The 16,701-nt window shown below is 36.8% G+C and overlaps 1 protein-coding gene across 1 annotated transcript; it reads left to right on the forward strand.

Moving 5' to 3' along the window:
* The first annotated feature begins 7,633 nt into the window (after nucleotides 1–7,633).
* On the forward strand, nucleotides 7,634–10,394 carry LOC130711885 (cytochrome P450 78A5-like). Its single transcript, XM_057561658.1, has 2 exons — nucleotides 7,634–8,687; nucleotides 9,468–10,394. Exons 1-2 carry the CDS (start codon nucleotides 7,701–7,703, stop codon nucleotides 10,059–10,061), a joined length of 1,581 nt encoding a protein of 526 aa, XP_057417641.1. The 5' UTR covers nucleotides 7,634–7,700; the 3' UTR covers nucleotides 10,062–10,394.
* The last annotated feature ends 6,307 nt before the right edge of the window (nucleotides 10,395–16,701 follow it).

The following is a 16,701-nucleotide window of genomic DNA, read 5'->3' on the forward strand; positions in this document are numbered from 1 at the left end:
AAAAATCGAAGTTCTACTCTTAATCCTATGTATAACGCTTTATATGATTGAATGCTTCTACCTCAATCGTCTTTGGTAGCCGGATAAGTACTTGTCAAAACTTTATCCCTTTTTATTTTCATCTGGTTGAGAAAAAGGGGAGGACGCTATCATTTTTAGAAATTATTATAGTACTAGATCGACTTAAGCAAATTAAACTTCATGTGATGAGGACAACCGATTAATCTGTTTGCAGTGATAAGTGTATACTATAAAGCAAATCCAATAATCTTCAAGTGGGTTTCTCATTTTTGGCCAATAAGAGTAAAAAAGTACAATACTAATAGTTATTCCCCCTTTAGAATGAGGAGCAATAGCAACCATTTTCAAATGCCTTAAATGAAGGACAAACCAGCTTCTTCCCAAATTCCTTGGAAGCAATAGCCTCAGAAATTTGTATATTAATTATAAACTACAAATTTGTGACAACGTAATCACCAATGAATATGGCCTGAAAATTATCTGTATACACTCGAGACAGAGGCGCCACAATTGATAATCTCATGTTTAAATGTAAGATTAGTAGAATCAAGTTGTACAATTGCTCATTTATTCAAGAGTAACAACTTCTAGTTATCTAATTTGTCAATAATCACAAAAGAAATTCTAACTGCTTAATATTTTTAATTATAATGAAAACAAGTAAGTGATGTGGTTTTAGTTGATGTATCAACCACGCATTTATTAGTACATCAATGTTAAAAAACTATGGCTAAGATTTACTACTACTATTATTATTTAATCCAATATACCCTAACAATACCAAGAAAAGAGTCATGTCTAAATTAAAGATTGTCTCATTATGCAAGTGCCAAAGTGACTGTGCCACAAGAGTTGCCAAACTCGGCTTCACACTTTTTCCAGAAACAAAACCTCTCTACACTGATCCATCTTTTGGCAACTAGGAGATAAAATTTTCACACTTGCAGAAGAGTACACACTCTTAAGAAGCTGAAAGTAATTGAATATCTCCTAAATTTAATGCTGTTTGACACATTTTGTTTAAATCCACGAGGTCAACAAAATACTTTACTACTACTCAACTGTAATCTTAATGCAAACTATGCAATTAATTTAAAGACAGGATTGCAAACCCTCCTATATATATAAAGGAATTTAAGGACAAAGAACCGCCGAAGTTTGCCTTTTGAGGCGCTTCACCAACTGCTTGGCTACTACCGTCGCGATGCGTTTTGCAGCAGTTTTTGGTAACCGCTGGAATACACAACTCACCGTTTGTGGGAGAAAGTGATTCGTCCGGCAGCGAATTAAAGTTTAACTACTGCAGTTTAGCATAAGTAGAAAAAATTGCCTTGTCCTTTAGCAGCTGTTTAAACCGCCGCAACAAGTACCCACTCAACACCCAAAGATACTAAAGAGGAACACATTCAAAATACATGAAAAAACAAAGTTTGAAAAACCCCTCAACATGCTCGGCACAGACTCTCTAGGACTCAATTCTGGGATGGTAAAGAGGTTCACGTTCCACAAACCATCCTCAAAGGTTATTTTCAACACGTACTTTCTTCATCTCTTTTTTAGAACTTAGCAAAAAAATGCAAAGGATCTCAAAATATCCTTGTTCATCCGGTTTAAGGTAGAAAAAGTTGTCGAACTCAAATAACACTTACAAAATACTTATATTTATCTTACTCTATAAGAACTATATAGCAGGGGTTCTAAATCTGTGACTTGTCAGGTATGAAACTTTATCTATTATGCTCCATCAGATCAACCCTAGTTTTGATTGCGACGAGGAGGATATGAGTGTTTGCAAACTGCATTATTGGAAATATCATTCCGTACGTAAGTAACACATGGCTACGAGAAATGTGGCATGAGGCATATTATCATATAAAGGTTGTCCGTTTATTATAAAGTATAAACTAAAGAAAAGAAAAGAAAAGCAATGGTAACCCAAAAAAGCTTGCGCTAAAAGAAGAATCTATAAAAATTAAAAGAAAAGATAAAGTCACTGCATTTCATGAATATCATACTTATAATAATTGAGCATATTCGGATGAGAGAATGATAGAGATTATGAATTGATATTATCAATTTAGTACATGTTTAATGTTTTTTTTTGACAAACCAAAGAAAAGATGCAAAAAACAGCACAAGGTGTGCAAAAAGAGAGATTACAATGTTCATGACCCCCATGTTCTAATAACATAAGAACCACAGGCAGCCAAGGAAAAAACGAAAATCATAACAGACATAGCATGCAGAAGGTTTGTAGAGAGCTATACTAATAGTTCATCGCTATACAATAGCACCAGCCCATTTGACGGGCATTCCTTAAGGGCCAAGGAAGATATAATTATTGTAAATCTTAGCTCCCCATCATGCAGATCAGAGGCTCCTTGTCCCACTCGTAGAAAGATGATTTGAAGCTTTGCATCAAAGATTTGAGCCACAACCAAGACCTCAATTTCACCATATCCACTACCTCTTCCAAATTTACTTGTTCGCCTTTGAAAGCCACTGCATTCCTGTGAACCCAAATGCTCCAAATAGCAGCAAGCCAAATTGTTTTCCAGCACAACCTTTGTTTTTTGTTTCTTCCCCACATTTCATGATGCGCAAGGTGAATGTTATGGTCAATTGGTAATACTGTTTCCACCCTTAACCATGCATAACAGCTCATCCATATCCTATATGAGACATTGCATCCAAAGAAAAGATGTCCAGCACTCTCCAACTGCTGAGAACAAAAGAAGCATGCACCATTTCTATTGCTGTCCACAACCACTCCTCTCCTGAGTAAATTATCCAACGTTGGCAGCCTTCTGAGAGCAACTCTCCACGCAAGGCAAATAACCTTGGAAGGAGCCAAACCCTTCCACAGCTCCTTGAAAAAAATGTTGCTGTCAACATGAGAGAATTGAGCCAAGTATGCTGATTTCACTGAATATCTCCCCTCTAGTTCACACTTCCAGAGCCATGAGTCCTTCACGTTCCTCTGAATCTGAACTGAAGAAATCACCTGCAGTAAACTATCAAAAATATGCTGCTCATGCACGAACAGATTTCTCCTCCACCGCAGCTTCCAATCCCACCCAGCCACCCCCCATTCCCCCATCTCAGCCACTGTTGAATCCTTTTGCAAAGACACATTGTACAGCCTATTAAATTTCTGTTTTAGACACTCATCCCCAACCCAACACTCTCCCCAAAACCCCACTGAACTTCCGTCCCCCACTACCCTCTTTATATTTTCTTGTATCCAGCCCCCCCTCTCACTACACTCCCCTATAATCCCTAGATCCTTCCACCAATTTGACCCTTTCCCAAAACATGACTCTTCACCAACCCATACTTTAGCCCCATATTTCGACCTGATGACCCTTCCCCACAAACTATCTCTCTCACTCAGCAACCTCCACCTCCACTTACCCAACAAGGCCCTATTAAACGCTACAATGTCTCTCACCCCTAAACCTCCCTGATCCTTTGGCCTACACACCCTATCCCAACTTTCCCATGGAATTTTCCTCACATCCTCACTTCCCCCCCACAAAAATCTTCGCTGCAACTTCCTGATATTATTAGCAACAGACAATGGAATTTTATAGAAAGATAGATAAAAGAGAGGGATAGAACTAAGTACCGAGTTCAAGAGGCAAAGACGACCGCCAAAAGAGAGGTGCTTCATCTTCCAAGGGGTCAATTTCTTTTTCACCCTCCTGATCACTGGTTCCCATGTGGCCGCCCTCCTTGGGTTTGCACCCACCTCGATCCCCAAATACACAAAGGGAATCTGCATGACCTTGCAGTTCAAAATTCCTGCATATTGTTCCACCACCCTTTCCTCCACAGCAATTCCCGTCAACTTACTTTTGAAAAAATTGACCTTTAGACCAGAAATCAATTCAAACCATCGCAAAATACCTTTGATAGTATAGATATTGTCCAATGTACTTTCCCCAATAATTAAAGAATCATCTGCATACTGAATATGAGATACTTCAATATTTTCCTCTCCCACCTTATATCCCGAGAACACCCTCTGTTTCACTGCTTCCCTCAACATCCCTCCTAAACCCTCAGCCACAATCAGAAATAAAAAAGGAGCAATCGGGTCACTCTGTCTTAAGCCTCTTTCCATTTTAAATTCACTAGTTGGACTTCCATTTAAGAAGATAGACACAGAACCTGATTCTACGCAGCATTTAATCCAGCTGATCCACTTATCCCCAAAACCCAGTCTACCCAACATGTAATAAAGGAAGACCCAAGAAACAGAATCGTATGCCTTTTCAAAATCTAATTTAAAGAGACAACACGGCTTTTTCCTGTTCTTAGCCTCATCCACAATCTCATTTGCTACTACAACCCCATCCAACAAGTTTTTACCACCTACAAAAGCAGATTGATTGTCTTCTATGACCCTACTGATCACCTTCCTAATTCTCCCTGCTAGAACTTGTATGACCCTACTGATCACCTTCCTAATTACGCTATAATCTTGTAAATACACCCCACTAAAGAAATAGGCCTATAATCATTCATACCAACCGGAGTTTCGCCCTTTGGAATTAGCGCTATAAAAGAGGAGTTACATCCGTTCGGGAGAGCTCCATGAGCATGGAATTCCTTTAGCATTCTTGCAACATCCTCTTTCAGCACATCCCAAAACCTCTTTATAAATTTAAAATTGAAACCATCAGGCCCAGGACTCCTGCTTCCCTCACACTCCCATACCGCTAATTTTATTTCCTCAAGGTCAAAAGGTCCCTCTAGAAACCTACGGTCCTCCTCACTCAAAGACTTGAACCCAACCCCGTCTAACCTAGGCCGAAGCCAGCTAGATTCCTTAAACCTATCAGCAAAATATTCTTTCACCCCTTCCTTAACTCTACTAGGTTCCTCTACCCATTCATTCCCCATCCTGATACCCGGTATAGAATTTAAGTTTCTTCTTCTGTTAATTACTGCGTGAAAATATTTAGAGTTCCTGTCCCCTTCCTTAACCCACCTACATCTAGACTTTTGCCATAAAACAGATTCATTCAACTTTGACAACCTCCAAAATTCTGCAATTAGCTCTTTTCTCCTAGATAGCTCTAGATCACTCACTCCCCCATTCTCATCCTCCAAATCTATCTTGTTAATTTCATCTACTGTTCTTTTTATATCTTCCATGGTATCACTCAAGTTTTCCTTGACCCATTTCTTTATTTCCCCTTTTAATTTTTTCAATTTTTCTTTTAGATGTTTAATGTAACATTTTGAGTTTGAACTTTGTGTAGGAAAAAATTCTCGATAAAATGAGTTGACCCGACTAAAATGTAAATATTCTCCTGATTCAATTAGAATTACGTTTAACTATCCTTATCTTGCTTAACTACTACTAGTGGAAGGTACTATAGCTAGGTCACTTGTAGCCGATGTAAATAGAGGAATGAACCAACGGATTGACATAGTGTTTAATTCTTCGTTAATTAAGTAATTGGTTTATGTTTTGATTTTCAACTCTTATGTATGAAAATATTTATCAGTTACTTATCGTTTAATACATTTACGATAAAAAAAATATAAGAATCTATCGTAAGTAAAGAATTCCCCATTTCTAGATTGGTATGTGGTTGACCGTTGACTGATATATTTGCCGGTAACACGGGGAAGTGAAAACTTTATAAGAACATGTTTGGGGCTTAGTAAATCTTAGTCTTAGAGTCAATAGATTCTGCTTCCAAAGTGATCGACCAGCACATACAGCTTACGAAGGAATCCTAGTTAGCTGAATTATACTGAGGTAATTCAAACATTAATAACTAGTTAGCTTAATTACCTACATACTCGTTTAGATTTTCATTGAACTTAATATTGATTCACGTTGGAATGATGTGTCAAAATTATATATAGTACTTCCTCAATTTATATCTAACTTAACGTGTCAAATTTCAATTTCTCGGATTAATATATTGAGAGTAAAATCACATTTACAATAACTCTACATCAAACCAAAGATACCTATTCAACCGAGAGACAAGTGCATGATGTAATCCATCATAATATATATAATAAGAAATTCCGTTTATATTACACGCATTATGTATTCTTCTATACTTAGGTCCATTTTTATTTACGTTTTTCTAGTGGTATGCAAGTTATACCCTTAATTATATGGATGAGAACACAAGTTCTAATCTCATGAGAAACATTTTTTATTGGAGATGCAACTGTTTTCCAAATGAGCGATGACATCTTTAAAAGATTCATGTTTATTCAGGACTGTTCTGATTAGTTTAAATGGCTACTTGATCAAACCATCATGTAATTGGTCCAAATGACTACACGTACAATAATATTATCAAAATAAAATCGATAATTTAATTATTCCAAATGGTAATTAATTATCTAGCTAGTTCAAGAGAAAATGATGAGTTAATATTTAAAAAAAAACAAAAGAAATTTATTGAAATTCAAAAGGAACATGAGAACAACACTCTCATGTATAGGAAAAGCAAACCTATAAACCTATAAGACAAGACACACCAGCAGAAAAAAAAATTCATAAAAGCATACTACATAAATGAAAAGCCAATGCATAAAAAAAATATTGCAGCACATATATATTGCCAAAGTTAATAGGGATGAAAAGTACAAAACATCCCCCTTAACATTTACATGATAGTTTGCACAATACTTAATTTTATTCCAACAAACCATATACAGAAATATCTACAAAAACGAATTAAACTTTCTTAATCACTGGTAAGCGCATTTATACGTAGTTATTCGATATAAAAACAACCTATAAAAACTTGAGTTGGCATTTAGATATTGGTGTTGTAAAAAAGGCAAGGTACGTGGGAGGTCCGATTCTGGCATAAAGTTGCATCCATTGTGCATCTTTTTCTTTTAACTAGAATAATATTCACTATATATATTAAGATTTACGGAAATGATGCTTAAACATATAATTTTTACAGATATTCTTTAAACATACGTACAGTAGTGGTAAAATATTATCTGATTGCTGTAAGGTTTGCAGTGGCTAAATATTGCTAAAAAAATGTATATCAATTAAATGTGAGCTAAATCATATGTTTATATATCATTTCTCTATTTTAAAAAAATATCATTTCCTAAAATTCACTTAAATAAAGAGATGTAAGAATAAAAATGAGATACCATATAGCAATAATAATATGAAAGTGAGAAAGAGACAGAAAGAAAACAAACATAAGTGGAGATTGAATGAAATAAAAAGTGGATATTGAATGAAATAAAAAGTGGATATAAATGTATCAAAAATTCGTATACACATAAGATTTTGATTAATTTGTACTCCAATTTTTCTTTCATTATTTCATTATGACTCATTTTTTCTTCGTATTTCTTACTTCTTTTCTTATGACATTATCATTTATCATTTTTTTTATTTTTTACTTTACTTTCTTCTATTTTTATTTTTATCTCAATTTTTTTTTATAAGCAATGGAATGATAGTGAAGTATCAACCAAACTTTTTCTCATTGATGACATAACCTCTTTAGCACCTGGGCGTGCAAGTTGATAACCATGGTCAAGGACTTAACCAAAGCCTAGTCATTTCAAAGCCCTATATATAGCAATGATCCCCACATGTCCATGACACACGTCCTCTAGCTAGTACATAACACTCATATAATCAGTCATCTTCATCCATTAACATGAAGATGAAGCCCACGGCAACAATATTCCCCTCGCTCCTACTTCTTTGTCTTGGTCTTGGAATAACAACATTTCAAAGCACCCTCTCTTGGCCACTTGACACTCTCCTTATTATTTCCACCACCCTCCTTGCTCTTTCACTAAACTACTGGCTTGTCCCTGGAGGCTTTGCATGGAGGAACTATCACCACCAATACAACACAAAGCTCAATGGGCCCATGGGCTGGCCCGTGTTAGGGACTTTGCCTCAGATGGGCTCTATGCTGGCCCACGCAAAACTCGCCAACTTAGCCACTTCCCTGAACACAAAGAGGCTAATGGCTCTGAGTCTTGGTGCCACCCCGGTTGTGATAAGCAGTCATCCTGATACCGCCAGGGAAATCCTTCTGGGCTCCTCCTTCTCTGACCGTCCGGTGAAAGAATCAGCACGCGCACTCATGTTTGAGCGCGCCATTGGATTCGCTCCTTCCGGGACATACTGGCGCCACCTTCGCAGGGTGGCGTCTTTCCACATGTTCTCTCCGAGGACGATCCTCGGTTTGGAGAGTCTCCGGCGGCGTGTGGCGGATGAAATGGTGGCAAAGACATGGAAGGAGATGGAGGTGAAAGGGGTGGTAGAGGTTAGAGGGGTGTTGAAGGAAGGGTCTCTTTGCAATATTTTGGAGAGTGTCTTTGGTCTTGTCGACGATAATAATAACAATGGTTGTGTGAGTGAGGAGTTGGGGAAGATGATTAAGGAAGGTTATGAGTTGATTTCGGAATTTAACTTGGAAGATTATTTTCCTTTGAAGTTCCTGGACTTTCATGGGGTGAAGAGAAGGTGTCATAAATTGGCGGCTAAGGTTACTAGTGTGGTGGGTGAGATTGTGGAAGAGAGAAAAAGGGCCATGGAGATGTTCGTGGGGCAGAATGATTTTCTTGGCGCTTTGCTTTCTTTGCCCAAAGAGGAAAGGCTGGATCATTCAGATATGGTGGCTGTTCTGTGGGTAATTACTCTATTCTATTTTTTTGCCCACTATTGGAAATTTTTCTAAGAATATTCTAAAGCCATTATATTAAGTTTGGGGTAACTTTTGTTTTTATTCATTTCAAAACAAAAAAAAAGTTTGGGGAAAATGTTCTGCAATTTTGAAAAAAGAGAAGGAGATAGTAATAGTGTAACTCATAATAATATGAGCCATGGCGGAACCAGAAATTTTGGGAAGCTGGGACAAATTTATTATTGAGTCCCTAAATTTTGTCTTACCTTATAAATTTTGTCTTTTCTCTCTTTTTTTTGGCCCAAAAACTTATTTGGTCCAAAAAATTACTCTTTTTTTGTTTGAGCTAGGGCAATGGACCCACAAAACCTGGGGTGGATCCGCCACAAACATGCATAAATTCATTGTCCAGTGGCCACATAGCAACATATATAAGAGAAATTCCGAAACTTCAGTTGGTTACCATCTTTGATTTGTTCAAGAAATAAAGATCTAAAACTTATATAGGTACCCACCATGGCCTTATCAGGATTAATTCTCATCAATCACTTTAGTTTCCACATGGATAGGCCTTATATTACTATTGATACTTATATTAAATTTATTGGAATTTATCGACTAAAAAATGCATTAGTTAAGTTCCATTAATAAATGTTTTTTATTCTGCGCAGCTTATTGGAATTTATCGACTTTCATGCATCCAAACTTTCTTTTCAGCCTAGCTTATTGTGCATGTTTGAGTTGATGCTTCATATGGCCATGCATATTCTTGTTTGCTTTGTGTAGGAAATGATATTTAGAGGAACAGACACAGTTGCTATACTCTTGGAATGGATCATGGCGAGGATGGTCTTACATCAAGATATACAAATGAAAGTCCGCCAAGAGATTGACACGTGCATCGGCCAAAACAAGCATGTGCGAGACTTGGACATTGCAAATCTCCCTTACTTGCAGGCTGTAGTTAAGGAGGTTCTTCGATTACACCCGCCGGGCCCATTGCTATCTTGGGCCCGCCTAGCTGTCCATGATGTCCATGTGGATAAGATCCTCGTGCCAGCTGGCACAACAGCAATGGTTAACATGTGGGCTATATGTCATGACTCGTTTGTCTGGGAGGACCCATGGGCTTTCAAGCCCGAGCGTTTTCTCAAAAAAGATGTGTCTATCATGGGATCAGACTTGAGACTAGCACCGTTCGGCGCGGGTCGTAGGGTGTGCCCGGGGAGGGCCCTAGGCTTAGCCACGATCCATTTGTGGTTGGCACAACTTCTCCATAAGTTCATATGGCTTCCAACACAACATGTGGATCTTTCTGAATGCCTTCGGCTTTCTCTCGAAATGAAGACTCCTTTACGATGTCGTGTGGTTCGTAGATAAAAATCTAAAAGGCCTTGAGCCCGAGCCCAAACCATGTCTAATTAAGAATCTTGATGTGCCTCATGTGATGTTTAAATTAAAATTAAAGTTGCCACATATAATGCAATCGTCTACTATTAGGGTGTGAAATTATTGAAATAAAAATGAGTGCAAGTTTGCTAGAAATAAATGTAAGATGAGAGCGAATTGAGAAGATTGGCAGTTTTCCATTTCAAATTGTAAGATGTAAATTATTAATTGAGTGTAATGAAGTTGCTTTGATCTGCATGTAGAAAAATGATTTTGATATCACATCTTACAATTTGAAAGGGACAAATATCAATCTTCTCAATTCGCTCCAATCTTACATTTATTTCTGGCCAACTTGCACTCCATTTTTATTTCAATAATTTGACACCCTAATAGTAGACGATTGCACTATATGTGGCAACTTTAATTTTAATTTAAACATCACATGCTGGACAGAAGGTTTGTGGCATTGCTCTATGCATTGGAGACATCCTCAACTAGAAAGAGAACTAGAGATGCTGGAAAATCTTCTTGGTCTATTGGGATCGGTAACACTTACGAAAGGGAGACTGGATAAATGGCGCTGGGAACCTGAAGATGAAGGGATGTATTCAGTATCAACTCATGCTAAGTTCTTCCATTCTTACATAATCAACTCTCTTCATATCTTCATTGACTTGAGCGTCTGAATGTCATTTGCATATGTACCTCCCCCACCATGGACTCTAGATCTACTTGCTCCACCGTGCTTTTCATCTTTCTCACTGTCATCATCATCATTCCTTGGCCTGAGGGGCTTTCAACCAACTTTCTAGAGGAACATATTGTCGCTGTCTGTGGGGAAGTTGTAAGAAAACTTTCATCACCATGGTTAGAACACAACGTAAGCAACTCTCTCACGGAAATTCACCTCCAAAGCAACATTTCCCGGGCATGCCATAATCATGACATGTTGAGGATCTCACTCCTTAAGAACATGTTAGAAATTCACATTCCAAAATTTGCTGAATTTGTTGAACGGATGTAACATCGTATCAACATCTTAGAGAAATGTGTATGCATGTACCAAAAAGACCTATTTGGGGTTGTTCTTTTCGGATTCAGGATTGTTTCTCTAGCTTGTTGTGCTCGGTGTGGAGCTTTGTCGTGGCTAGGCCTGAGAGATTAGTGGTGTTTGCCTCGAGCGTAAGGGGAGTACCATCAGAAGACAATACGTACTTTGACACTAAAGTAGTGAATAAGCAAAGAGAAAAAAAAACGAGTTTTAATTAGAAGAACTCAAAAAATACTAAAAATGAATGGTTTGACCTAAATAAACGAAAGTAACTATTTTTGTAGGTTTGATATTTATGTTCGGAGTCTCTGCATGTATAAGGGAAGTTCTTTAAATGACACTTTCAAGTACACGGTTAGCTTGGTGTCGTCTCGCTTATGGTTTATCTATCAGCCCTTTGTCAGGCTACTAGGACAATTTGTTTGTTGAGCTGAGGTGGTCCGTTCTTTAAACATGTCACGCTAATCGCCTTGATGGTATATGCTTAAGAGAATAACCTCATGAACCGACTACAACGTCATCAAATCATATAACTTTTAGAGCTACTAAGCAAACTTAAATGGGAAGAACATACAGGAATAGCCACTTCTTTCTCCAATAGTGGGACTTTGGGAATCTTGTGTGTATATTTCTCCAACAGTGGCGTGCCATTCATTTTACGATTGACAAAATAATCATTAGTAAAGAAATCTAGATATTTAAGACATGCCTCCAAAGTTTTCGGCTTTTCAATTCTAATCCAAATTAGTGTTTATTTTCTTGTAGTTTCGTACAGCATAAAAGGCAAAGTCCTTTATTCCTTTTGAAGTACTCATAGATACATACTCATACTTCCAATAATCGCGTTTAATGCTCCACAAATCTATTATCTTATTGATTTGGGTCCCCACGTTGCATCACCTGAAATTACATATTCTTTCAAGCGTGTCCTTGTAACATCAATTGACATTTTATATGCGAAACAACAAAGATTCTACATTATCCTTTCATTGAGAATGTTATTAAATAGATAAGTTCTATTATGCACCAACAAATTGGTGATGTACGTACTAGCTCTTGTGGCTGATTTAGGGGAGCTTCTCTTATGTGAAAATTATCTCATGTTTGTTGATGTTTTTATGTCTATCTATCTCTTCATGTGTATTAAATGTATAGGTGGGACTATGAGACTATTTATAATGAGAGGGAAATAGACACAAAAGCTTCAATATAAGAAAACATAAAAGAATTTCACATAAGATCGAGGATCCTAACCCCTGATTTTGTTTGACTTGTAATTATATGTTGTTCCAGCTGGCCCAAAAGGCCAAAAGGGCTGATAGAATCACAAACAGTCCAGATGTCTCACTATTAAGTAAACACCAAAGACAAAGAGGCAGATGAAATGACTTAATTAAGAAACATCTCGTCTAAAAAGTAGCGCACTCATCTCAGTAAAGAGACATATAAATGGTAGGATATTGGATAAATTGATTGAGATTTCATGATTAATTTGTTTGAGATCCAAAAACTACTTCAGAATATTTACCTTTCAACTCTTCCTTATAGAAATTGTTTGAAGGGGTGTTGATGACCCTATTTTAGTAGTGTTTTTAGGGTCATTTCTTTGTTTGTTTTGAGTCTTTTTGATGAGTCTCATGTAGTGTTTCATGCATTCTCATGCATTTTTATTCTTTTCTTTAGTCTTTATTTCGTTTTGGTAATTTAGTAGTTTTATAGGTAGTTTTCTTGCATTTTAAGTAAAGTTTAGGACTTGCATGGTTTTGTTGTGTTTTATGAAGGACTTCTTGTGCTAATGAGCTCTTGGAGCTTCTAGAATCTTCCTTGACTTGTTGGTTAGGTTTGGAGAGCAGAAACTGAAGGAGAAAGAAGGCCAAGAAGCATGGAATTGATGAAGAACTTAAAGAGAATTGAAAAGAGGAGTTTCAGAAGCCAAAAAGTCTTTTTCAGGCGAGCTTAAGCGCCTAGGCGCTGGGAGTGGGCGCCTAGGCGCCAATTGGGTCCATAAGCATGTTTTTCAACATGCAATTGGCGCTCAGGCGCTCTGAATTGGCGCCTGAGCGCCCAGTTTCGTTTATTCTGCCTATAAATAAGGCTTAGGCCAATTTCTTTGATACATTTGGACATTTTACTCATTTTTTATCAAGTTTGAGAGCTGAGGAGAACTTCGGGGCCAAGGGAGGCTTCCAACTTGTATTTTTCTCAGGTTTTCTTTACATTTTCTTTATGAATTCCCTAGCCATGAGTGGCTAGTTTACTTTTTACTTTGGGTTAAGAGATTCTATGAAATTTTAGTTTGTCAAATCCTATCTCTATGCATGAGTCTTGATTTAATCTTGTATTTCAATTCCTTATTGCATGCTTAGCTTTGGTGCACCTTTGCTAGAGGCTAGATTATAATCAAATGGAAATTTGTTATGATTTAGGGACATGAATTGGAATATATCCTTCTATACTTGCTTCTAGGAATAGAGTGAGGGTAGGGTTTTGTTGGCCTGAATATACATGCTTATTTACCTCTTATGAATGTTTAAGTACACAAGGAATTGGGCTTATCTTTCAGTTTGAGAGAATTATTTTTGTGAGGAATCAACTAGTAAGTACATAGGCTATATCAACAAGAGACAAATCAAGATATCACATGCATAGGATAGGTGGACTAAAATGGATTAGATGATCAAAAATCCAAGGCAAATTTTTCATCATTGTTATTTACATCATTTTCAACATTGCTCTTTTGCAAATCTTTTGTCACAATCAACCAAAACCAATTTCTGAATTTTACTGCTTTAAGAACTTGCGAACTCTAGATTTAAATCAACAATTCTCACTCACAATCCCTGTGGTTCGATATTTTAAAACCCGGAGGTATTCGTACACTTGCGAATTGACCAACAGGTGTGCTGCCTTTCTTTCACAATCACGATCTCAAAAGTGATCTCATTGGAACTCGGATTGTGGGATGAGGAGATAAGGTGAGAACATGTCTGGTACCTAGTTGGCTACTGCGATATCCTTGTATAAAATCAGACACCATTGAAAACTATGAGAATCTACATTGTTTACTATATTCACCACTTTACTAAATATATGTACACTAAAATTGTATAAATACCAATCGGGTTATAGGGTTTGATCAAGTAGAGTTCCAGTTTCACACATGATAAAGATCTCCTTTATTGTATCAAATTTCATTTCAAATATTGCATTTTTTTATCAATCAAAATTAGACTGAAAACATGTAAACAATCTAATAAAACTTACATCAGAAGTGCTCTTTTTGTTTTTTGGTAGAAATCAGAAGTGTTCTAAACCCTAAAGAGAATCATACAGCACTTCATAAACAATAAACTTACAATTTTTAGAAAAAAAACTAAAGCTGTGTCAGTCACATAGTTAACATAGCCCATTTCGGGAGCTTATCTTATTTCAGGTTGGGGGCCCAATGAGCAAAACCCTTTGTCGTGATTTCTATTTTAATTATACTAATTAAAAATGTGCCTTTAAGTTGACAAAAAAAATGTGACTTTCATAATTATTTTTTCCAGTACAGCAGAAAAGTAAAACAGGAAAACGAAAGACTACACTACAAGATTATCTCTAAGGAGGAGCGATTGCACTTCAAAGCAAGGCTCATCCCACACCTGCAATCCTGGCGAGTTGCTTCTAGCCTCGAACTTGGCATACCAATCTACAACATAGTTACACTCATGGGGTACCCACCGCAAGTTAACCACCCAGCTCCTTCGGATAAGCTCACGAACGACCTCCACCGCACATATGTTTAAGTTTAATTTTTTTATTTAATAATTAAGTTGTTGTATTATTTTATCTCCACTTAAAACTCGTAATTTTTTTTTCCACTTTAATATTTACTAATTAATTAAGTTCATTTTTTCCTCAAAACTCATCAACCAAATTATTATTTTTTAGTAAAAAATTCTAACTTACCTCCAATCGAATATCAGATTTATAATTATTTTTTGTTAGTTCATTTTCTAAAAGACTAACATGGTCATTTTGGAATAATTTATTCATTTGAACATTGAATTACAACTACAAGTATTAGAATTCATGAGACAATCATATTATCCAAAAAGATGTTGATTGAAGAGAAATGATTGAACTTCGGTGAGGAAGGGGGCGAAGGGAGGCTTCAATTAGATGGAGGGGGTGCTATGAGATCGTTCATCGTCATCAAGCTCATGACGGGTTTTTGTAAAGGCACTCTAATACCTAAATTAGTAGCAGGTGGAGTTCTGTAATTTCTCCAAGACTTGAAAAGAAGAGTGTATACATGTTTCAGCTTGAGTTTGGTTGTTTGTACCTTTGAGAGAGTTGGGGAGGTCTCAAGCGATGACATTAGTGTCTAGTTTCTGGGCGAATCTTGACCGTTGAGCCTCCTATTGTCTTTAGAGATCCCACAGTTGAGGCTCCTCGTAAACGAGACCTAATTAAGTCTTGAGCTCCACGCCTTTGTCTACTACGGTTACTGAGCTTGTGATGGGACAAGGTGAAGTGACAAAAATCTTATTTGATGAAGGCGAGAACTTGGTCGGGAGTAGTGCTCAAGAGTCAAGAGTGTGTTTCCGCACTCAAGTAAGTAATTATAGTACTTGGGGATGTGTCGCAATTGATTTGGTGTGACCGAATCTACTGGGTGCATGCGCTCGTCGAAAGTCTCTGTTGGAATAGTGATCCTCTCCAACTTTGATTCACAAAAATGTATTTTTTTAACAGACAAAAAGAATATTAATGGGCCACATAACAACATAAGATAATTTTACATTTTTACTAATAAAAATAATGCATTGATGGCGATTTTACGACGGATCCGATTCCCCGGTGTTACTGTATAACATGTCGACATAGGAATCAACGGTATATAATATAAGCTAGAGTAAAATACACTCACCCCCTCAAGGTTTGCAAGAATGACACTTCACCCCATTCTTTTTTAAAATCTACAATCCACCCCATTTTTTATAAAGGCAAAATTTAGTGACGAAAACAAATTCGTCACTAATAAAAAATAATTACTAATTAGTTAAAATTTAAATAAATTTAATGCATATACACTATCATACATTAATTTATGAAAATAATTTTACTGAATTAAATTTAAAAAACCATCAACTCTGTATGTTAAGTCCACGTCTCATCTATCTCCAAATCATATTTCTCATCACAAACTGTCACCACCAAGCCTTTGCTCCCTTTAACACGGCGAGCACCGTCCCAGAATGTGAAACCCCATGGCACCACCATGCCTAAAAGTTTTGTTGCGACCTGAACCCCAGAACGTGAATCGCACATCCCCAAAGCCACTTGTTCAACTACTTCTTGTGAACTTCACCCCTTTAAGTTGTGAGCGAACGCTCTGTTGGTTTAAGATGTTGTTGGATTTTGTTAAAAACGGTGCTCTACTACATCGTTGGGTTCTAATAACCTCTGATCCACTTCATATTTCTTAATTTTATTTCTCTATTTTCTTCATCAATTTGTGTTGTTTTTTGGGTCTACAATCCAATTTTCATAAAGAGATTATTTTGATTAAAATTGAATTATTACCAAATA

This window comes from Lotus japonicus, chromosome 4 (genome assembly GCF_012489685.1).
Source record: "Lotus japonicus ecotype B-129 chromosome 4, LjGifu_v1.2".
NCBI classification, from domain to species: Eukaryota; Viridiplantae; Streptophyta; class Magnoliopsida; order Fabales; family Fabaceae; genus Lotus; species Lotus japonicus.

Coding starts and splice junctions, on each gene's coding strand:
- LOC130711885 (XM_057561658.1), top strand. CDS start 7,701: ATGAAGATGAAGCCCACGGCAACAATATTCCCCTCGCTCCTACTTCTT. Junction 8,688..9,467: donor ATATGGTGGCTGTTCTGTGG/GTAATTACTCTA, acceptor TGCTTTGTGTAG/GAAATGATATTTAGAGGAAC.